This window comes from Anopheles coustani, chromosome 3, assembly GCF_943734705.1.
Source record: "Anopheles coustani chromosome 3, idAnoCousDA_361_x.2, whole genome shotgun sequence".
Lineage (NCBI taxonomy): Eukaryota > Metazoa > Arthropoda > Insecta > Diptera > Culicidae > Anopheles > Anopheles coustani.
In genome coordinates this window covers 31,263,292-31,290,099 of record NC_071288.1, presented here as the reverse complement: position 1 = coordinate 31,290,099, position 26,808 = coordinate 31,263,292, and the positions used below count along the sequence as shown (strand labels likewise).

Sequence of the window (26,808 nt, the reverse complement as noted above, 5' to 3'; positions counted from 1 at the left end):
AGATTATGATACGGAATCTAGTTCAAACTATTTATTTCATACATATGTCATGCTAGCGTACTGAAATGATTCTAAGTGAAAAATTTACAGAATCATCTTATGCATTGGCTTCCCCTTTACCTGTAGCCCAGTAATATTGAACAAAGCTCCAGCAGGAGCTGGTTTATCTACATAAAATGCAGACGTGACAAACAACTCGTCCAGTAAAGGGCCACCGAAAGCTACGGAAGTGATCCTTTCGACTGGCAGTTTGAATTCTTGCGAAACCTTTTGGGTGCTGTAATTTAAAAAAAGGGAAAAAAAGTGTCACAAAATAAGCAAACAAATTCGACAAATCTACTTACATTTTATCCACCTTCAGAACCTGCCAGCCACCCCAGGTGGCTACGTAAAGGTTACCGTCGACGTCAGAAGTCATACCATCGGGAACGTAACCTGGAGCAGTACCGTTGAGTCGAAAGTCGACGAACACGGTCTCGTTCTTCAAATCACCTTCCCCGTCAACATCGAACGACTTCACCTCCAGCGTTGGTGAGTCAATGTAGTACATCCGCAACGGATTGGTCGGTTCGTCCCAAGTGATACCGTTCGAAATGCCAATGTTAGCCTTCAGTGGCACCATTGTGCCATTGTCATAGCGGTAGAATTGTCCTTCACTCTGGGTAAATGCATCGCCAAATGCTCCGCGCAGCATCGTGCCGGTATACAGACGACCGGACGGATCGACCTTTCCATCGTTGAAACGAACATTGCGGTGGGACTCGCCCAGATCAGCAAGCGTCCTAACGTGACTGGCTTGTTCCGATCGACCGTCCCAGTGGATCAACAACACCCGATTGCTTTCGCCGATGACAAAGTGCTCCGGCTTTCCAGCGACGAGCACAATGAACGAAATAGTTACAGCGCCATCTGATCGTGTATACGTTGATAGTATAGTTGTAAGTCCTATTAAAGCATAATATGCTATTATAATTACCCAGTTTGGCGCTGTACGTGCGCTTTTCCTTGTAATCGTAACGCAGAATGGTGGGTGTTAAAATATCCACATAGTAGAGGCTCTGGGTATCGATATCCCAAACTGGTCCCTCACCCAACTTCGCTAGGGGACTTGGTAGCTGGGTCACCTGGTACGCCATTAAACCGTTTTTTAACAGGTTTGTACGGTGAAATAATAGAAATCAACTATATTATATAACAACGAATAATTTGCAGTTAACTGAAACACCTAAAAACTAGAAAAACACAAATAATCCACGACGCAACGTGACCAACTCTATAGGACAGACGACTCCAAATTGAATCTGATTGAATGAATTGACATGCTGCGATAAGAACTAACCAACCCACTAGCATGCCTTTGTTTGATGCTCAAGGTTGAGCTTATCAAACGATAGGGTTTCTAAATTTAATCTGTAGTGGTTTTAAATTTGAGACATAATTTAGTTTGCTTAACGCTACTCGGTACTTGGTTTATTTCACATTAAAGTTATGATCGTGTTTTATAATGACTGTGCCTGGTTTATAAAACCATCTTGTGCATAGGTTTTCCCTTTACACCCAGACCTGTAACTTTAAACAAGGCTCCAGCGGGAGCTGGTTTATCGCCTTGCAGCGAGGAAGTGACAAACAACTCGTCCAGCAGAGGACCGCCAAATGCTACGGACGTAACTTGTTCAGCTGGTATTTTGATTTCCTGTAGAACTTTCCGAGTCCTGCAAGAAAAAACAGACAGAAAATGATTATAAATCATAAAACAGACAGACTCTATTATAAACTTACTTCTTATCAACCTTCAGCACCTTCCAGCCACCCCAGGTGGCTACGTATAAGTTACCGTTGGCATCGGAAGTCATACCATCGGGTACGTAACCTGGAGCAGTACCGTTGACTCGTAAGTCGAAAAACACGGTCTCGTTCTTCAAATCACCTTCCCCGTCAACATCGAACGCCTTCACCTCTAGCGTTGGTGAGTCAATGTAGTACATCCGCAACGGATTGGTCGGTTCGTCCCATGTTAGCCCGTTCGAGATGCTAACATTTCTCTTCAGTGGCACCATTGTGCCATTGTCGTAGCGAAAGAATTGTCCGTCTTTCTGGATATTTGGATCACCAACCGATTCTAGTAGCATCGTGCCGGCATACAGACGACCCGACGGATCAACCTTTCCATCGTTGAAACGTACATGGCTTTGTGTTGTTCCTAGATCAGCAAGCGTGCTAATGTGGCTGGCTTTTTCCGACCGGCCATCCCAGTGGATCAACATAACTCGGTGGTTTTCGCCGATCACAAAATGATCAGGTTTCCCAGCAACGAGCACAAGAAACGAGATTGAATCTGCGCCATCTGATTAACATGTTTAGAAAATGTATGTAAATGCACTATTCCCATTTCTGTAACATTAAAATATTTTATTATAGTTACCCAGTTTAGCGCTGTACGTTCGGTTTTCCTTATAATCGTAACGCAGAACGGCGGGAGTGGAGATGTCCACATAGTAGAGGCTCTGGGTATCGATATCCCAAACTGGTCCCTCACCCAACTTCGCTAGGGGACTTGGTAGCTGGGTCACCTGATAAGCCATCGTAACTGTTTCCTGTTCGGAGTTACGTTCCAACAGAATGAAAGCATAATGAATATAAACATAAACGCAAATGACCTTTAATTCTTATTGAAAATTAAATTAAACTTTAATTTTTAATAAATTTTTTTAATAAACTTTAACACACCAATGAAGTTTCTTTCACTGAACTGTATGCACATTTGGATTTCGTCAAACTATAACCATGGGCACGAAACATTGCCTTCGCACTTACCTCTAGCGGCTGTCCTTGAGCAAATGCATGGAATGCACCACACCACAGCAAAACAAAGAATGCACTGAATTGCATAGAGCTCATGATTGGCGTGCACTTGAAGCGACGGTTACGCGATCGAGTGATCGTAGTTTGAATTCTAGTTAACTGCATTGTATAAAGAGCCCACGACCAAATTTAAACACTAATAGTCTGAAAATTTTGAAAAGTTTATCTTCGTTAAACGAAGTTGTCTTGAGCGTGCTTCGCTATCGAATGATTTCGGATGAATGGCCCCTTAGTCACTTCTAGCCGCGATCAAGGCCACGCGATGTGTGATCGTTTCCCACCGATTTTTTGTATTGAAACCTTCACCTCTGAATTCCGTTACTTCCTATTTTAATTGTATCTTGGTTAATGCATCCATCACCTCTAATTCTCTCTCCAAGTCATATTTTGTAAAGCAGCTAGAGCAATTCAGCTAAGCTGGACGCACTTTATTTTTTAAGATAAATGTTACTAAATCAGGGCAAACGATTATATACAAGCAGGCAAACCAGTTTTAAAATGAGACATACACTTTTTTGTGATAAGGAAAAACAAATTTCCATCATATTTACCTGTTTTAAAATAAGAGAATTAGATTTCGGTCTGAACCAAATAATTACACCGCAAAAGTAAGTTCTACCCACAGAGCGAATGATCTTTATGTGATTATAGGAAACTAGATTACTTAAAATTTTACAATTCTAAATTTTTTTAATATTAACAGACTTAAATTGAAAATGAATTGTACTGGTCGGATAAAACCAATCAATCCAGCTCTGACCTCACACCTCTACGAGTCGAAATGAGTTTTTGATGACAGTTTCCATATGACATCTGTCATTTGAGAATGCTGGTAATAGTAGGGTTGGGTATAGGTTGTGATTCCTTTTGCTCCAATCCACAGTAAAGTAGTACTGCTATATATTTCTTCCTTTCTCAAAATAAGAAGATTTCAGAAGCATTTAAGTAATATTAATTATAAAACTAAAAATATTTGCCTAGTAAAAATAGTTTCTTTTAGCATTTGATCTACCGTTGATCCGAAAAGAGAGAGTTGTTTGAAAATGAATCTAACTTCGAGCACACACCTCCAACCCGTTAAGCATTCGTTGCATTGATGAAGCAGGAATGTTTCTAGGATAACAACAAATACGTGATCGATTTGCTTTGCATCGTTTTTATCTGCAAGGTTTTGAATCACATTTGTAGTGTCGAATATCGCCGTGCTTATGGACTTGTCGGTCGTGAGGACGGTACCATGTTGTGCATTTTGTGTCCATCCGTTCGTGCGGGGGCAGAAATCTACTGGAGAATGTAGCGATTTCTAGTGCAAAACTCGCACTTTCCCGGACCCTTTTTTACCCTTGTACCAAATTTCTGCGCGCAAAAAAGGAGCAGTTGTACTTCGGTTGTCGGATGAACGAGAAATTATTGCGATTATATAATTTACTGTGTGCTCGCATCGTCCTTCCAGTGCTTTCCTCGCAGTCGTTTATAACCGTCCACCGAAACACGTAATCTTATCGTTTCGAGTCCCCGTGAGTCTCTCAAACTATCGTATGAATCGGGTGCATCAGCTGTGCTACTTCGACGCGGCACGATGGAACAATTTTCACACGATCTGACTCTGGCGCTCGAGGAAACATCCCGTACCAACTCCAGCAAGGTTCGATGGGGTGTACGGCGGCGAACCCGATCCACAGGAAATCTTCGTAAGTGCGAAACGATTGTAAATTAATTTCGCACGGTTGGCTACTATTGGACACTATTTCTATCGTTTCTGCAGCCTGTGCTCCCCAGCCTACCGAGGATAGTTCAAGCAGCCCAACGGATCCACCGGTCCACAATGTGGTGATGAACCAGGCCGACTCGCCCTGTCTCAGTGGCAGCAACAATCTCATCCAGAGTGACTCAGATGATCGACATTCCGTGGCGTTCGCGTTCAAGCTACGCCAAACACCACTCGGGGGAAATTTCGAGTCGGATTCGCTAAATGAAAACTTCAGTCCTGCCAGGTAGGAGCAAAGATAAATTTGAAGCTGAATAGTAGCGCGCAGTAATGTTGTGGAACGAACATTCACTAAACAATTTCCTCAATCTCACCAGACCCAACATGCGACGAAAGCGAAAGTATAAACGTATGGCCGTCGAGTACGAAACCACACCTTCAACGCCGCACATCAGTGGAAGCGGCAGTGCCATTTTTCCCGTAGCTGGAACGGTGAAGAAGCGCGTCTTCAAGCATTCAGCATGCCCAGACAGCTTTCGGTGCGTTTACGCCCAAACGGGTGACTTTCCTTACCATTACCAAGCCTAATTTCATCTTCTTCCTTAGGAGTACCATGTTTTTCTGTGGTAAACGTAAACGAGGACAGCGAGACCGTGGTGGCTTGGATTACGATTTTTGCAAGCAACATTCCAGTAGTGTACCGCGCCAGCGGGAATTCTTCGGCCCGAAAGTGGCTTCCTACAGTGAGTACAAGAGTCGCAACCGGGCGGCCTCCTTTTCCGCTAGCATGATGAAGTGCGAACGCATCCTGCCGCTGAACAAGACCGTCGTTTCGAAAATCGAACGCATATCGGCCGACCGCGATCGAGAACGATTGGCCCTGTTGGAGGTTTCGCGTTCAGCCGGACCAATCCCTTCACTTCCGGTAGCCGTACCGGGGGCTGGAGAGTTCAATTTCTCCATTCCTTTGCAACTCCGACCGGGAGAGACACCGGGAAATACCCTTCCGTCGGGATCGATGTTGCTTGGTGGTGGGTCGCCAGTTGTTGGTCCTCTCGGAATCCGGGGTCAGTCGTCGGGTGAAACTCATCAAGACAATGTGGGCCTACAGCAGTTTCTGCCGTTGGGTGGGAATGGAAGCAGTATCACAAACATAGCATTAAATCAACCAATGACGTCTGCAGCGACAGGAGCAGCACCCCAGTTACCTGAAGGCCGTATAAACCCCCTTCAGCAGCTTGCAGCATCTGCTGCATCGTTGGCGACGATCGGAAGACCAACACCGAGTGGACTAGGGCCAACGCCGGCGATACCGATGGCTCGGCAAACATCGTCCGATCTTCTTAAGCCATTGGTCATGCAGCCTTTCGGTCGAGCAGGTCTGGATGGCCAGCTGCCGTTTCATCCGGCACTCAGGCCCTTGATGGCGCTTGCCACAACTTCTGCCGAACCGATGCCATCGAAAGCAACAGGAAGTGCTTACCCGAAGGAAAAGCATCGACATCGTAAGTCGAAGTACATTCGCAAGAAGCAAATGCTTATGATGTCGTGCCCGGAAGGGCAGAGTCAGCTGATGGACTGCGGTGGGCAAGTGAACGACTTCCTTAGCTCCAGTTCACTCAGCTCAAGTGACTCGGAGGCGGTTCTGGCGAACGAAACCGATCACGAGGGTGACGACGAACTAACGGATTGGCCTGGAAACGAGGCCATGATCACGTTCGCCTCAAAGCATGACTTTCGCAAGGCGTACCACGGCACCCGGTCGACGGTGGGTGCTACGTCCTCTTCTACGCTCGGACGGCCAGTGCTACCCTTGATTATTGGACAGGACGACCAGGATCTTCCGGACGACGATACGCTCATGTCGTCCGATGAGTTGCTACCGACGAATACCTCCACGACGATCCCTCCAACGATGGCCGGTGGCGTTCCGTTGGGTATATCGACGGTAAACCAACGACCGCTCCAGGAGGCCCCCGCGATGACGGGTGATCATAGCATTTTCAATACACTCGACCCGAGTCTGTCGGTCGCGCCCGAAATTCCCGGCATGCCACATTCGGCCCCCTTTCTAGTCAACAACGTTGGACCGGGGATGCCGCTAGCCAATGAGATCCGCGAGATACGCGCCGGTTGTCGAAGGATTCGTGAGGAACGACCCGGATTTTCCATCATCTCGAGCGTCAACGAACTACTGTCGCGGTTAGTCATTCCCAACACTTATCTGCCGGGTGGATGTTCTAACAATATATTATTTCCTTCTCGTTTCGAATATGCTTTTAGATTCCTTCAGGACGACCAGCAACGTGAACTCACACTACACGATGTCGATGAGGCCGAGCATGATAAACTGCAAGATCTGTGCAAGTTATACTCGTTAAACGCACAACAGATCGGAGACAGTGGTGGCGTATTGGTGTTGAGCAAAACCAGGTAGATGAGACCAGCGCTTGTCCGTTAAATTTCCCGCTAAAACGTGTTGTGTTTCCTTTCACAGCAATACGATGCAATCGGTCCGAATCGATCAGTCTAACCTGCCGAAACGATTGGGTGACTTCAAACGGCGCTGCTACGGTACCGCGGATACGCTGCAATTCCACGATGGCACTGCAAGCTAAATTTTCTATCCGATCATATCCTCACAATCGCTCTGGGGGATGATGTTTGTTTTCCACTTATGAGTTTTATATTTGTTATTTTTTTTTTATCAATTGTGTTTTTTTGTTTTCACTTTGTTTAGCTAGTAGGCCTTAAGTTGAGCCATGTTTCTATCATTTTTGATCGATAGTGGATCGAAAGTGGGTCGGCAGTTTAGACGATCGACGAATGTAAAATGTTTTTAAAAATAATAAGGTTAAAACTTGGGTCATATTGCGCCCGAAAATAAGGTCACATAATACATGTTTTCGTACACGACCCGACGCGGTTGAATGAATACCTACGGACGGTGTATTTGATCGTTCGGGACATCAAACAAAGTAGCCTAATTTCAGTGCCGGTTGCCTTCCATTCTCGTACTTATTTAATGCGAGATGGGGCAAGTGAGGGAATTTTGAAGATAAGACGCCAAGATGTACAGTTTATGTATTTCTGATTAGTTTTAAGCAAAATCTACTAAAACTCAGACACACCTACACACACACATCAAGTAGGTATTAGGGGAGATGAGATGATATTATAAATTTGATTTCTGCCCACAATTCTGCTGCTCTTGCCTAGTGAAAGACATCCGCTTCTGCACGTTATGGAATAGCATTTGTTAACGAACGATATTCTTATAATATTCCTGGTAGTGCCGGGCAGGGCAGCGAGGAAACCGAGAAAGGTATGTGGGCACAAGAATGCAATGTTTTCTAAAGCAACAAGACAAAGGTATGAATAAAGCAGAACACTCTTATGCAATAAAATAAACAGCTTCGGGTGGGTTGAATTTAGTTCGAACAAGGATGACAACTTTACCTTTCGGATTGTTAATGACACTTATGATTTCTTCTGTTTTATTAAAACCAAGCCCTAACTGGACAATCGTTTCCATTCTACTTAATCGTAACAGCTGTCTTTATTCACTTCGTTTTCATTTGTACAGTATAGAGAGTGTATAGGCTGAGGAAGATAACCACTAGGGGAAAGTAGTCTCTGTAAAACGAGTGCCCGAACAGTACGTTGAATAATTTAATCTTATCTAGTAATTGTAAAAAGTAACTGAATAGTCCATAGGCCACAGGAACGCGACCACAGTTTCGTCCGTCAGTTGTATCCTGTGTTTGTTTGATCTTTGGAGCCCTTTCCATTCGTTTTACTTCCTAAGGCTATTCGACCAGTGCTGCTGCAACGCGGAGGCGAATTCGAGTGTCCTGTAGCAAACAAAAAACAACCCCCCTCCCCTGTAAAATGTTTCTTTGAGTTTAATTCGCGTTGCAGACGGTTAAAACTAAACTAGTTTGGCATCGTGAATGTTTTGACACGGACTGTGTGCGATAGAGGAGTTCGATACACGGTCGCAAGCCGTTTGGTATATGGCGTGGTTTCCGTCTATGGCCACCGGGGTTTTCCCCCTGCGTTCAAGCGTTCAGTTTTCTCGTCCGTTTGGTGAGTTTGGTCCTCGATCCATTTTGGTGTATGCTTATTTGACTGTATGTGTCGCTTTCTTGCATCTGTGGGATCCTTCTTCTTGTAACGTAAGGAATAGCGGATTTTATTCAACCGCTTGCCGCTACCACGTTGTTAACCACTGGTCATACTTTTCAGTTCGTCCACGTTGTTGCGTGCGGTCTAGCTATCTTGAATGGCGACTAAATGTTGCGGGTGTGGCGAATCTGTAAGAAAAGGAAGCCAGATTGTAGTGTATTGATTGGATTTTTTTAGTTGTTGCTCACTACAGGCAAAAGCTTTCAATTGATAAGGCGGGTTCAAGCAAAGCACTATGAATTTAGTAAAAAGGTGCTATATCAAACCAATTATATGAGAATTATGTAAGGATTTCTGAGTTTGTAAAATCAATTTCTTATAAAAGTTGTTGGGAAAACATGTTTTCAAATCGATTAATGGTACAAAATGCAATCAAAACTAAAATCATAGGATGTCTCTATACTAAAATATGTGCAAACGTGAGCATATGAGAATGCAATGAAATCTGGATGTTTCAACTAATGCGTGATGCTAATGCGAATGATAAGCTGCGAGTATCCAAATATTTTGCCGAGAAATGGGACAGAATTCGGGTCGTAACCAGAAGTAACTAGCATTTATCTGACACTACTAGAAAGATAGAAAACGACCGTTATCAACGACCGAAGAAGACAGAACATTCCGAAAGATGCAAGTACCAAGCAAAAAGAAAGTATAGAATTATGAGTTGCTGCTGCCATCGTTGATGCTGATGGTTGGTTAAGTTTTCGCCGGTCCTCCGATTACCTTGGCGCAGTCGGTTGGATTGGGGAAGGTACGGCGACTCTGGTTCGGCTATTGAGACTTGGGACACCATGGTACGACTGTGGTTGTAGCTGTACCCTGTGTCTTTCCATTTCTCTAAATAAAATGTACAGAAGCATAAACGAAAACGGGATCTAAGTGAGGATGTCTTGAGGGAGAAGTCCTAAGCTATGTGCGCTAGCTGATCCGGTATCGATGGACCGGGACGTATTGGATCAACTTTAATGTCTTTGAGAGATTGTTTCAACGTGCATTGCACGTAATTCCGTGTTGACACGTTCTTCACCGATTGAAAGCGTTATGCACGCCTTCGGAGCATTTTCCTAGCGCCAACAAGACAAGACAGGGCGACAGACACGATGACCCCTTCGAAGGTCGATCAATACGGAGGGCGATTCATTGACACGTTGACTTCAGCTATCCACCCTCCGCGTGCTCACCGAGGTTCTATCGGTGACGAGATAATTGAGCAATAAAACTGTCTTCCTAATGGAACAATGTAGAACTTTTTGTACCGACTACCACGGAACTCGGGTAAAGTAAGACCCGGTTGGTAATCAACTGAGCAAAACGGGTGGGCATGAAGGACGATGGGTGATACAGACGATAGTGCCTGGAGACTTTTTTCTCTCTAGGGCATGTAAAGCAAATGCAGTTGCACGCTGTGTCCTTCAATTGATCGTCGATCATGGCATTAAAAATTGTGAATAAATAAAACATTATTCATAGCCATTGCAAAAGGAGCAATAAACATTTCCTGGTAGAATGCTGAATGAATTTCTTCTTAATGACATTTAAAAAAAAAACTTCTCGTGACAAACAGCAGCTAGCCGCATGACAGCAACCATATCTCCGCGATAAATTTTTAAATTCTCTTACCTCCGACGCTGCTACCACCGTGCGTGAATCCCAGCAGACGACCCGGCTTGCAGAAGAGCAATATCTTGTACGCCTGCCTGTACTGTTTGTTCATGATCACGTAGATGATCGGGTTGATGCACGCGGACAGGTACAGCATAATGTAGCCGATGATGTGCAGCACTGTTACCGGGTACGAATGGGACACGGAGAATTGGCAAAGATTAGACCAAAAAGGATTACATAAGGAGCTTACACCCGCTCGCCCCCACTTACCCGGCACCGACACATTCTTATCGACGATCTTCGATATCGTGATCGGCAGGTAGCACATAACGAACGACAGGAAGATTGCCAGGACCATCTTGGTGATGCGCCATTCGTTGCGTTTCGCCTTCGCGTCCCGGGTGTCGTTGGCGGAGGTAGTGGTGGTGGTGGTACCAGCCCGACCACCTGCTACCTTCACCGCCGAGGAGCTGGCCGTGTAGCTGATGGAGTTGTTGTTGGCCGAGCTGGAGCTGGCGGACGATAGCGGGGCGGCCGGATCGACCGCCGATCGCAGGTTGTTCGGAATGCTGCATTGCGATTTGGAATGATTTTTCATACGCTTTTCCGACCTAGCAATGGTTGGGAAACGGAACCAATTATAGGAAGGCTGCTCCGAGTAGCTCAAGTATATTTCGTCTGAATTGGCACTTACGCGTGAACGACCCAGAAAATACGACTGTAGCATATTATGATGATGATGCATGGAATGAGGAAGGCAATGATGAACATTGCCGTTTTGCTGCTCCGCCCATGTTCGTCCGGCAGAATAGAGCACGTCCCAAGCTGCTTGTTGTAGCCGAACCTTCCTGAAAAACGGAGAACAAATCCCTCGTAATTACCAACCGTCTATGGGACGAGCTGAGGGATCTAGGATCTTCGTCCACTCCTTACCCCACACCCCGAATAGCGTTGGCAGCTGGAAGCCATAGGAAAACAACCAACAGGTGACGATCATTACGGCGATCCAGGTGGTTTTGTACACCTTCGCATAAATGTTGTAGTGTGCGATCATGATGTACCTGTTCCGGAAAGTTGTCAAAACATTTTTCAGCTTGAGAGTTCGTCGATTTCCAAGTCAAACGGCTTACCTATTGATGGTGATCATCGTGATGCAGAGCAACGATACGCCGACGCTGCCATACTGGATGAAGGTTATCAGCGTGCACCACAGGCTTTGTTCGCCGTGCAACAACGTCCCGCGAATAAATCGAATTGCGTTAAACGGCAGCACAATCAGACAGAAACTGCAATCGGCGATGCATAAGCTACCAGAAGTAGTTAAAAGGGATAAAAAATTAGAGCAAAATAGTATCGTCAACGATTTGGAAAAAAAGAGCTTAGAATTGGAACGTGACTTCTGGAGATAGAAGAGTATACGCCCTTTCTGCAAAAGTACTACGAGCGTCCATGGTGAATTACTATCTCTGATATATTCTATGGTTTTTATTTTCCACGTCGACATTCTTTAACGGAAACGGGCAGCGTTCTAGTCGGGCTGGGTTGGGTGTCACGTACTACTTACCTCACGATGAAGATTGCCGCCACGTTCCGCATTTTGGGGTACTTTAAGAGCGCTACGATGGTCAGCAGGTTGCCGACGATGCCCGTTATCATGATGAGTATTGTGGCCGTGGCAGCGAACGTGAGGAGTGCCCGGGAAAACCTAGTAACGGAGGGTCGAACCATAAATTGTTTAAACAAATAAAGTTTGTATGGCTTATTATCGTTAAATATCCCATCCAGTTTAAGTCTTCCTATCCCCTTCAGCTCTCATGTTTCAATAAAAAATTAGGTTAGATTCTAGAAGTTGAAAAGCCGTATGGAGTTTGAATGTAAGTTGACATGAGTAAATGGATAGCCTGACATAGCTCTTCCATGTCAGGAAGTTCGATGAGGGAAGATAAGCTACTCGCTTGAGTAGTGAAGACCTACACATACATCCGGGAATTTCCGAATGCCAAGGATCATATGGCAGCCGGCGGAGAGCCGACCCACCGAAAATCGTTCCCATCGAGACCCGGGAAACACGACACCGAATCAATAAACGATTGTTTTATTTACTCCCTTCAAGACGGCCGCAGTCTAAAGCAGTCCAAATTGACATGAACCACAAACATACAAACTTAGCGTGTCCAACGGCTGGGACTGACGAGAGTACGCTAAAGAACCACGTGGTGAAGCGCGGGTGATCCTCCGGGAGGATCGTAGCGAATGGGTTACGCTGTCGGCTCGAATCCACACATACCATCCATTGATCGGTTGTAGGGAGAAGAACAAGAAACAGGGATGCGTCTCGAAGTAACGGACTAAGGCGGTGGTAGGTCGGGTTTATTTATAAACAGAAAACTCGCGTCCAACGTACTCGCGATCAAGCCCAAGGAGTGTTGGTGGGCGGAAGGAAATGAAAATTGTGGGAGGTATTATGTACAGGCGGGCGTACAATGTGTTTCTCAGACGGTTTGGCTTGTGCTGCAGTTTATGCTGCGGACGGATGGACGATGTCGAGGGAAGACACTTGCATTTCCAGGATGATGAGTTGTCCATATTTTGCAGTTTTTCTCGTGTCTAACGAAAGGGAAATCGAGATGATGGGTTGGAGGACAACGGAAACTTATAAACTACAAATTATGTCAAAACAACTTGATCCGGATTGTGTAGAAAAATAAAACGGAGTTTATTTTCGGTAAAACTTGATTTTTTAGGCGCGCTAGGCAGCCCATAGTTAATTTGAAGAACGCGCGGGGGTTTTCTCGTAGCAAACATTGGCCAATCAGATACTAATTGATGAAAAGTAATTCGGAATTCAAATAGGAGAAATATGAAATTAGCTATCGATTTAGAGCCACAATATTCGAACTGAATCTTGAACATGGATGGAATTGTTTGATACATAAGTTGAATTTTACAAACGACAATAACCATAAACTCGCACACGGTTCTTTCTTATTTATGAATAATAACCTGGTGGACCCTGGTGTTCAAACAGATCTTTTCTACGGGAGAAATGTCATTGTCAAGCAAAGCTCTTTGCAGAGGCCGGAAGTTTCCTAACATGGATCAAATTAGATCCGACCGCATGGCATATCCGATTACCCATGCCACCGTTGCACATTTCAGCGTGCCCCGTGGACGGAGGCTGATAGTTACTTGCCGTTTTGTTTTCCAGCCGGATGTAACCGCATCCGAACCGACGTTTCAGCTTGAGAAGAACTGCACACTCCCGCATACATGCTGCCGAGTGCGAAACGTTTATACGGCCACTTGCTTTCCAAATGACGCAGACTCGCTGAACGGAACTAATCTCTTGCTTTCCTCACCTTTATGGGCGAGGGCCGAGGTTACTCCGTCTGCCCCTTTTTGTCATCCCTAGTCGTGAGAGCTAGAGTCGATTCTGAGTAGTCTTGTTATGGCATCATCAGTATTTTTGTACGCTTGAGGTAGCCAACATTTGTAAAGCCCCTTTCACTAGTTCATAGATTAAATTAAGTTAAACCGGCCCTCAAATGAAAACTTTTTTTTTTTTAACAAAACGTTCACAACACTTTGGGTGACAGGATCGACTGTATCGAAATGCAATCGAAAACTGACTAATTTCAAAAATGATGCTCTACGAAGTCCTTTATACTGATGCCACTGCAACGCTTTTGATTGTTGTGTCAGATAGTAAGGAAAGAATATTATTAGTCTTTGTTATCCACGAAATGCTTCGGTTATCACAGAATGTTACTTTTAGTTCCATTTACCATACCATTTACCACCTCCGATTAAAAGAGATAAGGATGAGTATACAAACAAAGTTTAACTACATCAAATCAGATTCTTGTTAGCGTCAACAACGTAAATTCAAAATCCGCGTCAATTCAGAAACCCGCAATACCACAAGGAACACACTCCAAACTAAGAGCTATGATCGGCAAACGGTGACGACGCCGTGGCCACGCTGTGAGTCACCTTCGGCCTGTAGGCTTTCGGTAAGAGATCACTTCAGCGTGATCGCGGAGAAGGAAATTCCGTGTGTTTGCCGTGTATGGTGGTGCGGTGAAGTTTGTCATCGCCGAGTTCCGCTGAAAACTGTACACAATCATCTGTATGATGATTAAGCAACGTGAGACTATCATCCGGTCGTCTAGCGCCAATCGGCAATTAACAAGCGCTTGGTGTTTTCGGTGCTTTTTCCGATTAGTTTCTTATGTACATTTGGCTGTTACATTTGTGGTTTGTTTGTTTGTTTGAGTTACGCAGCAAAAACATTTAATTGCCGTGTATCAAACCAATTGTGGTGCGAGGACTTTTTTATTGCTTTATAGCATTTCAGCACACTTAAACACAAATCATTTCACAAAGTCCATTGTTTTTTGTACCCGCTAATCGCGACTAGATTGAAGTTGTGTTTGGGTAGAAAATAATCTCCACCAAAGTTTCACCAACGTCGTAAGCAATCGTTACAATGAATTAATTATTATGCAAATGTACTACTGGCTCGTTCTCTCTCTCGGATATTGGCAGCGTTAATTCGAACGATGATATTAATATTCGCCCAACTTAGCATCCAATATATGCACTACACCTAATTGGACGTGGGAGACCAAAGTAGAACTCATACTGGTTGCACAAACGGTCCGAGGCCATGCTGACGTTGTAGGAAGAGTTAAAAAGTGAGGTTATAGGGCAAACCAGGGCAAGTATCGTAAACGGCCGTTCGTCCCCTTCGGGGTGGGAAGCCTGTCCTCCCACCATACACTCTCGTAAGTTAATTCGTCAATTCGGTTCAATGAGTGGCCTCCCCTTGTCGAGGCGCTGCATTGCATCGTTGGAAATTGGCGGGTCCCCTGCCTATATTAGCTGAGTTTAAAATGGACCGTTTTTGTTTTTGTTTTCTATTAGCCACAAAACTGTACCGCGCCGGGGCCAGTGGTTAGCATGGATTTGTACAACCACATCACATACACCGGGCCGGCCGCCGGAGCACAGGAAGTTCCATAAAGTTCCGCGCGCTATTCCCCTCCGTACGGATTTGTGCACAAAGTTTCATTGCTTATTTCCTTTTTTAATTCGGGACTCTCGATCGCACCGTGACGACGACGATGATGATGACGATGATGATCACGCACGTACACACGTACCACGAAGGGTGTTTTTAATGTTTAGGGTTTTTTTGTGTGTTCCGTATGCCTCATTTTATTTATTTTACCCATAAAGAATTGCCTTTCGTATGGGGTACCGTTTTCCCTTCTAGGTTTTTTTTTGCGGCGCCCCCAAAAGGTGTTTGCGTCGACGTGATTTTCCCGTTTTGGTACGCACATCAGACACGAGGGTTATTATGTATGTTGCAATATTATCTTTTCCGCTTGGTTTAGTTCTGCATTTTTTTCAAACAGGACCGCGGATGCTCGGCTAGATTCTAGACGTAAACAGTAAGTTACATCTGCAAGCGATTGGTTGTAGAATACATTCCTTGCTTAATATTTATCAATTTTGTTGAGCCATTTGTGTTTAATATTGTACTATGCTTCTTGGTCCCATAATGGTCTAATTATTTTTGTTTCATTTTGAATTGAAATGACAACATTTTAGAGAATGACTTATTTACACCTAAGTTAGTAGCGTGAACAATATTATTGTTAATATTTTCATAGCTAAATATGCACCATGTAGTATGCTATGTATTATGGTCGAAAAAGGATTTTAAAAACACACCGCAATCGCGGCAAAACTGGAACACCACTGTCGTGACCGATTTCCGTTCGCTAGCGAGCAATAAACTCGTCACTTTTGGCACTTTCCGATGCGTGCGGTTTCCATCAAAAGTTCCCCAAGACTCTTTCCGTCAGGCCGCGGCCATCGGCTACCTACCGGCTGGTTTCGTCCGGGAAGGTGCTGTACGCATCCTCCAAGCCATCGTCACCGACCGCCCCGGATGACGTTGGCAGAACGGAAGTAGCGTTTGGCCAGCCCCGTCCCTCGTCGACCGACGTCCCCGTGAGCGTTCCGTTGATGAGTTCGTTCATGGCTTCGCAAGTTTGGCGGCACTACGACTGGATGCTGAAAGGGGAAGAAAAGAGAGAGAGAGAAAAAAGAAGCCAAAGCAGCATTAGAAAGTGCAGTATCGGGAAATGGAAAATGCGGAAAACATGTGGTTGCTCATCAGCTTTTTTCTTTTGTTTTCGAAAAAAGGGAAGATGAGGAAAACGTATAGTCCAAATAAACAAATCCCAACACTGGAAACTCTGCGGCTAAGGGTGAATGAATGTGGGTTTGTTTTTCTCCTGTCCGCTCCTATGAACGTGCCGGGTTTTGGAGTGTATTTCCAGTACACATTTTCCGGAATCTGCCGGTTCCGAAGTGTAACTCGTCTGCGGAAGGCAAATGACCAGAACAATGTTTTATCGAGTGTAATTTCGTTTCTGTTTTACAACAAACACAATTTTACAAGAAGAAAATTATGCGTATCATAAACTCAATAGATAACATTGTAAAAACATTTGTTAAAGTTAATTTGGATTTTTTTTTATTGAAGTTACCAATTTTATGGGTAGACCAATTTAACCAATAAATGAAAATCATCTTCCAAACGTACCACTGTCATATATATGTCCCGATTAACCTGGACAAAGAAAACTTCAAATCGTTTGAAACTTATCAACAAACTTGTAATATTTCGCTCGCATTTCGCGTAATCAGTAGAGCCCGTGGTTTTTACACATTGAAAAAGGCTCGTTCTTTGCCGGCGTTCTCCATAAAGCGTACCGCTGCACGTAGTGAAACAGGCATACAAATGGGGCGATAAGAAAGCGAAAGGCGTGTGTGACAACTGCTGCACCACAAAGCATGTGCATTTGTGCAATGGGGCAGTGCAGTAGCCTTATCGAGCATATAGATACGAAAGACACGCGGTGATGCAACGGGTCGCAGCGGGAGATTGGACCTTTCTTTTAATGTACATTGTTTAATTTATTGGACAGCTCAGTGACGCGTTTTCCAGAGGACACAGTGTCTTGCCTCTGCCACAATGGGTGTTTGTCTTGACGGAAAAGGAGAAAAACTATGCAGAATGGTAAACAATCTATCTTTGTTGGAATGGAACTTAATGTACTCCTAATATTCATGATCCAAAACCACCACTCATGGTCGTTCGAGTACTACAAAATAGCAATACACTTGTTGAGGAGCAACATTCGTCAGTAAACTTTTCCAAGCAACAAGCAGGAGTTCAAAGATTAGCTCAACTGTAGCCACAGTGGCATTTCTTTGTTCTGAAAGTCCCTTTGGAAGTCGCAGGGCTTCGTCAAGGCAATATTCAGTTAACACATATTAAATTATCGGACACCCAGTCCCTGTGCTGGTGGCTTATAATGAAACAGAAAGTGAACGTAGCTTTGAAGGAGTGGAGAGCCATTCATGTCTTGTCTACCCTGACCGTGTACGGTACCGTGGAACATCAATGTAAGATACTCTTAATATCCAACATCAATATAAAACAGTAACACGGGTAACGGGAAACGGGGAAACAATACATATAACGCCCGCCTGATTCCTAGTGGTCGATAAGAGATCTCCGGTCGGAGTCGGACTATCAGCAAGACGTTCGTAAAGGCGCGTTTTTTCTTTGACTCGCCAGTTGACTGTTGGGTGTATCGAGATCGCTAGCTGACTCCTTTGGCCCCTTTGCCACAGTAGGTCCGCCAAACATTCGATCAACGAAATTAAATGCAATTAACACCAATTAAAAAAAGGTCACCAATGACTGCAGCAATGCGCGCAATGCGCAGTGGCCGCTGAAATGGGTGTATCCAGTAATTTCAAACCCAAGAGTAAAAATGGACTCCCATCGATCGAGCCGGATGGAAGTCGGGAGAAGCGACGCCGAAACACATCATAAACGGTAATTTTCAGATGTCGACTGATCTCTCGAGTGAGCATTATTACTTTTATTTCTGAAAATTTTATTGGCTTAGTTTTAAGGCTGACTTTCGAACAAGTTTCATTTAGAAATAGAAAGAGACCCTTTTTTCTGACACACAACAAAACAGAGTTCTCTATGACAAGGCGGTACCGTTAATGTGCCGTCTCTTTACTTGGTGACTCATATATCAGACAAAGTGCCATTTTCTCAAGGTGCATTTGGCACGTCTTTAAGGCAAACACCCGGTCCGTGTGGTGGTTGTGCGAGCTTTACGGCCTTCACATTGTACACGAAGTAATCGATGAGTCAAACGGATGAATTCCCTACCATACGACTCATGTCAAGCGTCACTTCGTTTCAAACAATTGTATGTGCCACACACAGTTGTCGTATCTGCAATAGGTTATTGACGGAAGCGCACTTAAAAACACATAAGTGTACGCAGAAAAAACACACTTTTTGGAGTTGTGTCACGTAATATAAAGAACTGAATTCAAATAATGATAGATCAGCTTTTAAAACATCTCCTCCTGCGACCTGTTTACAGGCATTCGATGACGCAGCCAACACTCGTTTGCGTTTCAATAACCACGTGGTGAAACCTGGTGTTTTGGTGGCGTTGACTTTCGGTACCGATTTCTAACAAACCCAGCGTACCAAGGGGTTTTTGGTGCAATTAATCGTGCAGTGGAACCCATAAAAAGTGAAAAGAAATAAAAACAATATACCAATGAATCAGTGCTTTCCGATCACTGCTCGACCGGGTAAGATGCTCACATATTTAATTTTCTTTACGCTTCAACTACCATCGGTGCGCATTTCTTGATGGAAGGGTTTTACTATCAACTTCCACCCCTTGGGCTAAGTGTCCTTTGGAGTAAAAAAGGCCAAGGGAATAGAAAATAAAAAAAAAGGTCAAGGGTCGCTGGGGGAAACAAAACCAAAACGGTCGTGAGTTTATGCTTGCCGCGCAAAGTCGCGTAACATGAAAAGTGTAGATAAGGAAGAGCGAGTTTTAATTACCTTGTCAATACACCGTTAACGTTTTTGATGGTGCTTTGCGGGTTAATTAAATTACTTTGGAATACAAATCTAAGTTCTAATTTCTTATTAGTGTCTTCTTCTTCTTGGCGTAACGACCTCTTGGTCATGCCTGCCCATTAAGGGCTTACGAGACTTGTTTCCCTGTTGTCGTACGTGGATAGTCAGTCCTCTCGTACAGGGGAGGGTCCGGTCTCGGTTGGGATTCGAACCCACGCCTTCGAGGTGGTGAGCACAGGCGCTCATGGGCCGATTTTCTAACCGGCGCTACCGCTCGGCTGTCGCGGACCCCCAAATTAGTGTATTTTTACATTTATTTCCAAAAGTCGTTCTTTAAAAAGTTGCATAACATTTTTCAAATCTAGTAAGTATTGCAAGAGATGAAACTTACCCTTCTTAGAAATATAACAAACAACAATCGGGACAACAACTCTATTACACTACAGGATGCAACTGTTACTCATTACCAACACCGTTGGTGGTTCCGCTGGATTGCTCTAGTGTTGGTAATAATTTATTTTTCGTCACGTTCAATCTCAAACGATGTGATAAAGCAATCTTTATCATTGCATTGATAGTAGAGAATTCCTTCACTTTACATTACACTTTTATGATTGACCGAAGAATTTGATCTAGAGGTTTAAAAATGTTAAGGCCACTGCAATTTTAGCATAACCAAAGGACAGTCGTTGCTGTAATGCCACTGTTTTTCTTCTGGCCGAGCCACGCACGAACAAACAGTTAACTCACGTGCGCACACTTTGATTGCTGTTGTATTTTGCGCCCTTTTTTCGCCCGGCGACTTTTATTGTTTTCCACTCTTCCCTTCCTTTATGTGCGATCGTTTCCGGTCGTGTAACCACCACCACCACTACATCCACCACGTGTGTCTTCTGACCGTGGCTTAGTTTGCACCGTCTTCTTCTCCAGTGCTGGCTAACTTTTGCAGCAGCATTTGGCCAACCTTGAGGCAGGTAAAGTACACCACGGTTAGCACGATCAGACGATAGCTGAAGACACTCATTGCGCCGTCGAAGGGCAGTTGCGTATAGCAAAAAGCAGGACTCTTGCCAAAAAAAAAACAAACAGCTAATGAATGCTAAACCCTACAGGACCAACAATCAATCCATCGTATCCGTTCTAGAACACACCTTATCTATCGCTTCGTCGTTTGTCGTTTGTCAAATTTTTCAAACTCACACACAAAAGCCCCCGGGGCAAACGAACTTCACTCGAGACGATAACAAATCGACCATCGACGGGACAGATTGTAGAGCAGAGTGAGGCTTTTTATTCCAAAACCCTCGTGAACTGCCTTTTTTAACCGATCAAATATTTGTCTTGTCAACGCGCATACACAACAGCCACATGTGCACGACGACGATGACGACGGCGGCTCCGCAAGCACTCAAACCGTAACGATCACTGTTTAAATCTTGGCCTCCGGGGGTTTGCGGGCCGTTCGATTTCTTATCACCTATCGGGCCCGAATCGGTCGCCTGGCGCAATTATACACACACTGCACGGAAACATACACGCTGCTCCCGGGGCCGGCAGACAACTTCTTGTGAAAATATAAACAACGAGCACGAAAAAAAAATTATGAAACCATCCGCGTGCTCTCGACTCCTTATCGTTGTCGTCGCACTGATTGCGACTGCCACTACCCCACCACCGCACTGTTGCTCACTCGTCACCGCAATGGTCGCTCTAATGCCGGTTCATCTATCTCACCTCTAATGCAAACCCCGAACGTTTGTCCGACCGTTCACGTCGGCCGCTGGAAGGCAACTAATCATAACGCGGTCATGATTCAGGCCGCAGACTGCGCGCTGCGCTTTCGGCCGCCGGCATTGCGCGGTTCGGTCCGTAGAGCGATGTTCACGGTCGCCATCGAGAGCCGGCAATTGCATACCGCACCCGCGGGTTTCACCGCTTCCAGGATGCGACCACCACCAACCGTCTCCCTCTGCGAATTCCCACTTCCCTTAACAGCCTCGGATGATCACATGTGCTGGAGACAAGAAAAAAAAGAGTAAATCACAACATACCGCGCGGGCAAAGCCTGCGCACACACACATACATAAAAGCATTTGAAGGGCTAGGCGCACCTTTCTTCCTTGGTTGGGGGTTCACACACATTCCTTCGATTCCGTACACGCTGAACAGGGCGAATATCAAGATGCTCTCTCCCTTGATCCTTTTTGGGAAAAAGCTGTACCCCTAGAGGAGCAACGTTAAGAAGGAACAGGAGTATCGTCAAAAACGATAGAAAGCGAACTCGAGAGAAGGAATCCGAGGGCAAGATGGAAAATGCAGGCGTAAATATGGGAGCACATTATGGGTTTTCCTTCCCTTCAACATGCTACCTCTGGTTGCCTGTGCGTATTATGAGTATGAGCTGGACATATTTGGAAGCTAAAGGATTTTAACTGTATAAGCGGAATGATTCAAGATCCGATAAGACCGTCCATGAAACTCAAATAAAGTAAAATGAAACAACATACACCCTTTGGGCAGGGCAACTTACAGCAGTACCTAGTAAAGCGCTGCAAGTTTTCTGAGTTTAAATTACGCACATCTCTCGGATTGTACTTTAACGCTATAATTACATTATGTTATACTAAACAATACTTTTTTTTTACTTTTTTACTAATAGCGTGCGCAGCGAGCGGACTGCGCTAGGTCTACCGAAAAAGGGAGTTTGTTATAAATTTGTGAAATAAGGGGGGCCCGTGGGCCCCCCTCATACCGCACCCCTAGGTTGATGGCGTAGCCGAATTTTGATACACTCATGTAAGTAATGCATGAGGGAGTTTATGTTGTACATCCTTTCCAGTATAATCATCATCTTTAATTTAACGAGAATTCAATTCAAACGGTTCACACAACGGCATTTGTTTCACCAATTGCATACCTTTAAGGTGCATCCGCTCACAAATGGTGTAGCCACAACAGCGATTTCGGCTGGGGGGGCTTCATTTGGGATTTTACCATCGATACTACTGCAATCCATCCATTTATGATCCGTAAAGTCGATTCGTCCTAGACATAAGGGTTAAGCAAAAGGACAATGCCCCTGTTCTATATGCAATCTAATTTACATGTGTGTTCAATGTGGGATACAAGCGCCTAAGGATATGCAATTTACACGACATGGTTGCACGTCGGTTACATTTTTGAAATGCGTCGATGTCGTTCGTATGGTTTGATGTTACAGTCAAACCTCTTTCTTGTGAGTTTCGAGTGTCGGATAGGTTTTCAAATATTTGAAATACTCAATAAAAACGGGGTTTAATGAAGTAGTTGACAGTGCATCGAGGGGTGCTGAAAACTACATAATATTTTGTATGATATTTAAACACATGCTGCTCGTTTTGATTTGAACATCGACTCATTGATCAAAGCATTGATTGCTAAAATAACATGCAGTAGTTATGCATCTACTATGAACAAGAATCCAACATTAAACACAAACACACACGAATGCATCGTTGGGCCACTCTCTGGACTAGGTTCTTCCCAGGATTCGCACAGTGCGGCAACAAAAAGGCACCACTCGAAACTTCAACTTAATTATCTAACCAGTTCCACACCTTCGGCACGCTTCCCTTTCCTTTTGCGCGAGGATCTACGTCCGTTTGGCCATTAAACAAAACAAGGAATTTCCTTTTCGTCCAGCCGTTTTGCGTCCCCAGCTGTCCGATGCCATCCGCCCCTCCTACTCCAATCAGCAACCCTCACACGTCTCTTCCACCATTGAAAACCACCACCTGCCCACCCACCAACGCGTACGCTACCATCGTTCCGGAGCGAAGTGTTTCTTCATCCTACGGCCGGCTAAATTAGTTTACATTACAAAATAAAGTAAACAATGGAACTGCATGCGTGCGTGTGCGTGTACCTGTGTGGGTGTACCGTGGTCGCATGTGTGTATGCTTGTTTGTACGTGTGCCCTATTTTAGTAGCATCCATTTACCAGGTCAGCCTTGCCGGACCGAGACGGACACAGGGCGGTCAGTGCGTTGTTGCGCTGCATTTGTCGGAGTGCGCGCCGTCGAGAATCCGGGCACGGTATTCTGAGCTGCGGTTCCAGTATCGCTGCTCCTTCGGTCACACAGCGAACCACCGTTTGGAGCGTTCGCCAGTGGCAAACCGGACCGCGATCCGATACGAACGATCCCGGGCGAGCGCAGCGTTCCACGCGGCTACTCGAAGGAGCTTCCGACTCGCGTTCTCGCGTTTAAATTGTATTTCATCTCGGCCGGACAAGATTTCGGCCCATTTTCATTTCGGACCTTTTTTTCTTCTTCGTTTCGGTTTGTTTGGTGTTTATGTGCCGTTTTGTGTGTAGCAGAAAAATTTGGGAAAATAATCACCCCTGCAAAAGAAAGAAAAAAAGAAAGGAAGGAAAAAACATAAACCGCGCTGTAACCAACCCCGCGACCGGACCGTTGTGCGCATAAATTGATTCTATTTTTATATGCACACTGTTTGGCTATTTGTTGCCGTTGTTGCCGTTTTTCTCACACAACTCCCACCGGCATCTCATCCCTTCGTTTCCTTCCAGCAGCCGGCCAGTGTAGTAGCATCAAGTATCCCGGTCGGTCGATCCCTTCGTCGGTTCGTACTCCAACGTGGCGAACGGTGCTCTGCCCCCTTCTCCCCACGCCTTAGTGCACCCTTTCTTTCTCTCAACCCATTCTGGAGTACTGTAAATACCGTACCTCCTTGCTGCTCCCGGTCACTTGAAATAAGGCAGGAGAGCGGTTACGGGAGCCCTGATACAACCCGTCACTGCGGGACGCCGGAAGGGTAGCGGACATGGAACGGTCGCTGATGAGAATGTGGTGTGCCGCGACCGGTGGGCCAACAACGTTGTCAGACTCAATTCGTCTATACACACCGCCAATCGAACCAATTGGACGGTGTTAGCTCAATCCGGAGGTCATGTGTTTGTGTGGAGTTAAATCAAGCGATTAGAGTCCAGAATTATTTAGTGCGAAAAAAGACCTACTCAAAAGCCATCAATCTAAGTGAAGGGTAGGTTTTCGAAGATATGTCCTGTTAGTGATATAACTTCTGCAAACAATTGCTCAAGAAAACACGTGCACCGAAAGCATGGCGTTTGCAAGCCTCTGAAGCATCATAGTAAGCCTGTCGATTTTTTACTTGCACTAATAATTTCAGTACCGTTTGAACCGCTAGGAAACGAGGTTGGTTGGACAAGGATACGCTGAAGTTCCGAAGATGGATCTGTTCGAAACGGGAGAGAATAGTGTCGAGACCAACCCTCATAGTTATCCACACCATCATAATCTCACCAACAATGGTAAAACACCTGTCCGTTTGTGTATGTCCATTTGATTGCGTGTTTGTGTGTGTATGTGTGCTTATGTTTGTGGGTAAGGTGATAAATGCATCCTTCCCTTTCCACCATGTGTTCCTTTGATCAACAGGATCCATCAACGGCATACCACTCTACACCGGATACCCCCGCCTGCTTCTCAACATTGCAACGATGACGTGCATTGCGTACATGGTGGTTGGAGTCCCGGGCAACCTGCTGACAATAGTGGCCTTGGTAAAGAGTAAGAAAGTACGTACTAGCGGAGAAGATCGCACCGTGGATTGAGGAGGCGGTGAAAGATTGTTTAGAAGCCGTTATCCGTTAAGGAACTGCCCGGGAAGTGTTATAAACCAGATGTAGTCACTTAAATCAGGCCAGTGATATGAAATATTCCAAAGGGCTTCGTACCCGCAATCACCACCAGCCAAGTGCTGAGTAAAAGTAGAAACAATTAGATAGCATCGAGTTTACGGCAATAATAGAGAATCGACTAGATGTTTAGCATGGAGAGTTCCAAAACAAGCTCAACCGTTTTTCCTTCCTCTAGACGCGCAACGCAACGGCCGTTTTCATTATGAATTTATCGTTTTCCGATCTGCTGTTCTGCTGCTTCAACCTGCCGCTGGCTGCGAGCACCTTCTGGCACCAGGCCTGGCTGTACGGCGATCTCTTCTGCCGGCTGCTACCGATGATGCGGTATGGTCTGTTGGCCGTCTCGTTGTTTACCATACTGGCTATCACGATCAATCGTTACATTATGATCGGCCATCAGCGGTTATATCAAAGGTACGTATCGAGTTTCGAACTCGAAATATAAAAATCTTTAGACGGTTGCCAGCCGTACGGAGAGTTTCCTGAACTTTCTCTTTTCTGATCCTTTTTCGTAGAATATATCGTACGAGACATCTATGCCTGATGGTTGCCTTTACGTGGATCCTAGGATTTGGCTCACTGCTACCGACCTGGCATGAGAAATGGGGTAAATTCGGGCTGGATGTCGTCATTCACTCTTGTTCCATACTGCCGGACAGTCAACGTAAGCAGCTGAAGCTAGCGCGGGATCCAGTGATCCAGTTCTAATCAATTTTCCTCCTTTACAGGCCATTCCCCGAAGCAGTTTCTGTTTCTAATCGCCTTTGCCCTGCCCTGTCTATGTATAATTATTTGCTACGCACGAATATTCTACATCGTTCGAAGTACCGCCCTGCGTACCAAAGACCAACCAGGCGAGCATGGTGAGGATAGTTTAGAGGACGTATCGAGCGTCGTAAGCAATCAACATTTACCGGATGTTCCGGGAGCCGTCGCAGGGTGCGCATATGTGTCGCCGAAAAAAGATAGCAGAGCTGGGTCACTGACGAACGAATGCTCGAATCCATCACCTCTGTCTTGCAGCAACTTTAGTCAACACTTGGATTGGCATTTTATCGATTCAAGTACAGATAATGAGATATTTTACGATGGAACCGTAAGGGAGGTGACTCAAAAGGAGACTTCGAGCATTGCAACACAACGGGCCACATTTATCGATCGAGGAGATTGTAACATATCAATGGTGATAATAGCTTCATTTGAACTTCACTTTTCATAGCAATGGCAATGTAACGCTTATTTCATACTTTGTTTTAGGATCCTCCTCAAACTAGTGGCAATATGGCAGAAAGTACTATCAAACCACGCAATCAGAGATACGCCAATGCTTCAGGACCGGGCGTAAGACGGAATGCGAGTAATGCTGCAAACGCAAGAAAGCGCAAAAAACATATCAACACCTCCGGAGCCTCAATCATGAGCGCAGGCAAAATGTCCGCCAAGGACCGCAAGCTGCTGCAGATGATTCTGGTGATATTCCTTGCCTTTCTGGTGTGCTACCTACCGATCACGATGGTGAAGTTGTTCCGTCCCAACATGCAGGTGTTGAATGTAGTATCCTACCTGCTGATCTATTTAACGACTTGCATCAATCCTATTATCTACGTCGTTATGTCCAGAGAATATCGTCGCGCGTATTCTGATCTTGTGCTGTGCCGGACGTTTGGGATTACGAAAACTACATGTAAACAGCAGAAAGCTGCCAACGCGCTCCGGTTTGCTCCGAAACGTTAG

At 45.1% G+C, this 26,808-nt stretch overlaps 5 protein-coding genes across 5 annotated transcripts; 2 read left to right on the top strand and 3 right to left on the bottom strand.

Moving 5' to 3' along the window:
- Positions 1–35: 35 nt before the first annotated feature.
- Positions 36–1,267, bottom strand: LOC131258785 (regucalcin-like). Its single transcript, XM_058260164.1, has 3 exons — positions 977–1,267; positions 345–909; positions 36–277 (listed from the first exon to the last, which is right to left on the bottom strand). The coding sequence occupies exons 1-3, from the start codon at positions 1,134–1,136 to the stop codon at positions 85–87; spliced, it is 918 nt and encodes a 305-aa protein (XP_058116147.1). The 5' UTR covers positions 1,137–1,267; the 3' UTR covers positions 36–84.
- Positions 1,268–1,465: 198 nt separating this feature from the next.
- On the bottom strand, positions 1,466–2,600 carry LOC131258598 (regucalcin-like). Its single transcript, XM_058259951.1, has 3 exons — positions 2,423–2,600; positions 1,780–2,344; positions 1,466–1,712 (listed from the first exon to the last, which is right to left on the bottom strand). Exons 1-3 carry the CDS (start codon positions 2,580–2,582, stop codon positions 1,520–1,522), a joined length of 918 nt encoding a protein of 305 aa, XP_058115934.1. The 5' UTR covers positions 2,583–2,600; the 3' UTR covers positions 1,466–1,519.
- A 1,400-nt stretch (positions 2,601–4,000) lies between these two features.
- Positions 4,001–7,943, top strand: LOC131271394 (uncharacterized). Its single transcript, XM_058272810.1, has 6 exons — positions 4,001–4,553; positions 4,628–4,856; positions 4,948–5,109; positions 5,177–6,772; positions 6,854–7,003; positions 7,068–7,943. Exons 1-6 carry the CDS (start codon positions 4,442–4,444, stop codon positions 7,186–7,188), a joined length of 2,370 nt encoding a protein of 789 aa, XP_058128793.1. The 5' UTR covers positions 4,001–4,441; the 3' UTR covers positions 7,189–7,943.
- Positions 7,944–8,051: 108 nt separating this feature from the next.
- LOC131268180 (G-protein coupled receptor moody) lies at positions 8,052–21,119 on the bottom strand. The gene is made up of 11 exons (XM_058272791.1): positions 21,087–21,119; positions 19,744–19,984; positions 16,262–16,450; positions 11,931–12,071; positions 11,497–11,673; positions 11,300–11,427; positions 11,061–11,214; positions 10,637–10,977; positions 10,382–10,543; positions 9,485–9,596; positions 8,052–8,886 (listed from the first exon to the last, which is right to left on the bottom strand). Exons 3-11 carry the CDS (start codon positions 16,414–16,416, stop codon positions 8,847–8,849), a joined length of 1,410 nt encoding a protein of 469 aa, XP_058128774.1. The 5' UTR covers positions 16,417–16,450; positions 19,744–19,984; positions 21,087–21,119; the 3' UTR covers positions 8,052–8,846.
- Positions 21,120–24,602: 3,483 nt separating this feature from the next.
- On the top strand, positions 24,603–26,808 carry LOC131259336 (G-protein coupled receptor moody). Its single transcript, XM_058260804.1, has 6 exons — positions 24,603–24,684; positions 24,812–24,951; positions 25,250–25,488; positions 25,590–25,738; positions 25,803–26,257; positions 26,332–26,808. Exons 1-6 carry the CDS (start codon positions 24,603–24,605, stop codon positions 26,806–26,808), a joined length of 1,542 nt encoding a protein of 513 aa, XP_058116787.1.

Excerpts from the sequence above, each read along its gene's own strand:
- LOC131258785 (XM_058260164.1), bottom strand. The coding sequence starts at position 1,136 with ATGGCGTACCAGGTGACCCAGCTACCAAGTCCCCTAGCGAAGTTGGGT. Across the intron at positions 910-976 it reads CACGTACAGCGCCAAACTGG|ATGGCGCTGTAACTATTTCG; the intron begins GTAATTATAATA and ends ATACACGATCAG. Across the intron at positions 278-344 it reads GTTCTGAAGGTGGATAAAAT|CACCCAAAAGGTTTCGCAAG; the intron begins GTAAGTAGATTT and ends TTTAAATTACAG.
- LOC131258598 (XM_058259951.1), bottom strand. The coding sequence starts at position 2,582 with ATGGCTTATCAGGTGACCCAGCTACCAAGTCCCCTAGCGAAGTTGGGT. Across the intron at positions 2,345-2,422 it reads AACGTACAGCGCTAAACTGG|ATGGCGCAGATTCAATCTCG; the intron begins GTAACTATAATA and ends CATGTTAATCAG. Across the intron at positions 1,713-1,779 it reads GTGCTGAAGGTTGATAAGAA|GACTCGGAAAGTTCTACAGG; the intron begins GTAAGTTTATAA and ends TTTTTCTTGCAG.
- LOC131271394 (XM_058272810.1), top strand. The coding sequence starts at position 4,442 with ATGGAACAATTTTCACACGATCTGACTCTGGCGCTCGAGGAAACATCC. Across the intron at positions 5,110-5,176 it reads GCATGCCCAGACAGCTTTCG|GAGTACCATGTTTTTCTGTG; the intron begins GTGCGTTTACGC and ends CTTCTTCCTTAG. Across the intron at positions 6,773-6,853 it reads GTCAACGAACTACTGTCGCG|ATTCCTTCAGGACGACCAGC; the intron begins GTTAGTCATTCC and ends ATATGCTTTTAG.
- LOC131268180 (XM_058272791.1), bottom strand. The coding sequence starts at position 16,416 with ATGAACGAACTCATCAACGGAACGCTCACGGGGACGTCGGTCGACGAG. Across the intron at positions 10,544-10,636 it reads TAAGAATGTGTCGGTGCCGG|TGCTGCACATCATCGGCTAC; the intron begins GTAAGTGGGGGC and ends ACCCGGTAACAG. Across the intron at positions 8,887-9,484 it reads ATCCAACCGACTGCGCCAAG|ATTCGCCACACCCGCAACAT; the intron begins GTAATCGGAGGA and ends CTTTTCTTACAG.
- LOC131259336 (XM_058260804.1), top strand. The coding sequence starts at position 24,603 with ATGGATCTGTTCGAAACGGGAGAGAATAGTGTCGAGACCAACCCTCAT. Across the intron at positions 24,685-24,811 it reads TCATAATCTCACCAACAATG|GATCCATCAACGGCATACCA; the intron begins GTAAAACACCTG and ends TTTGATCAACAG. Across the intron at positions 25,489-25,589 it reads CATCAGCGGTTATATCAAAG|AATATATCGTACGAGACATC; the intron begins GTACGTATCGAG and ends CCTTTTTCGTAG.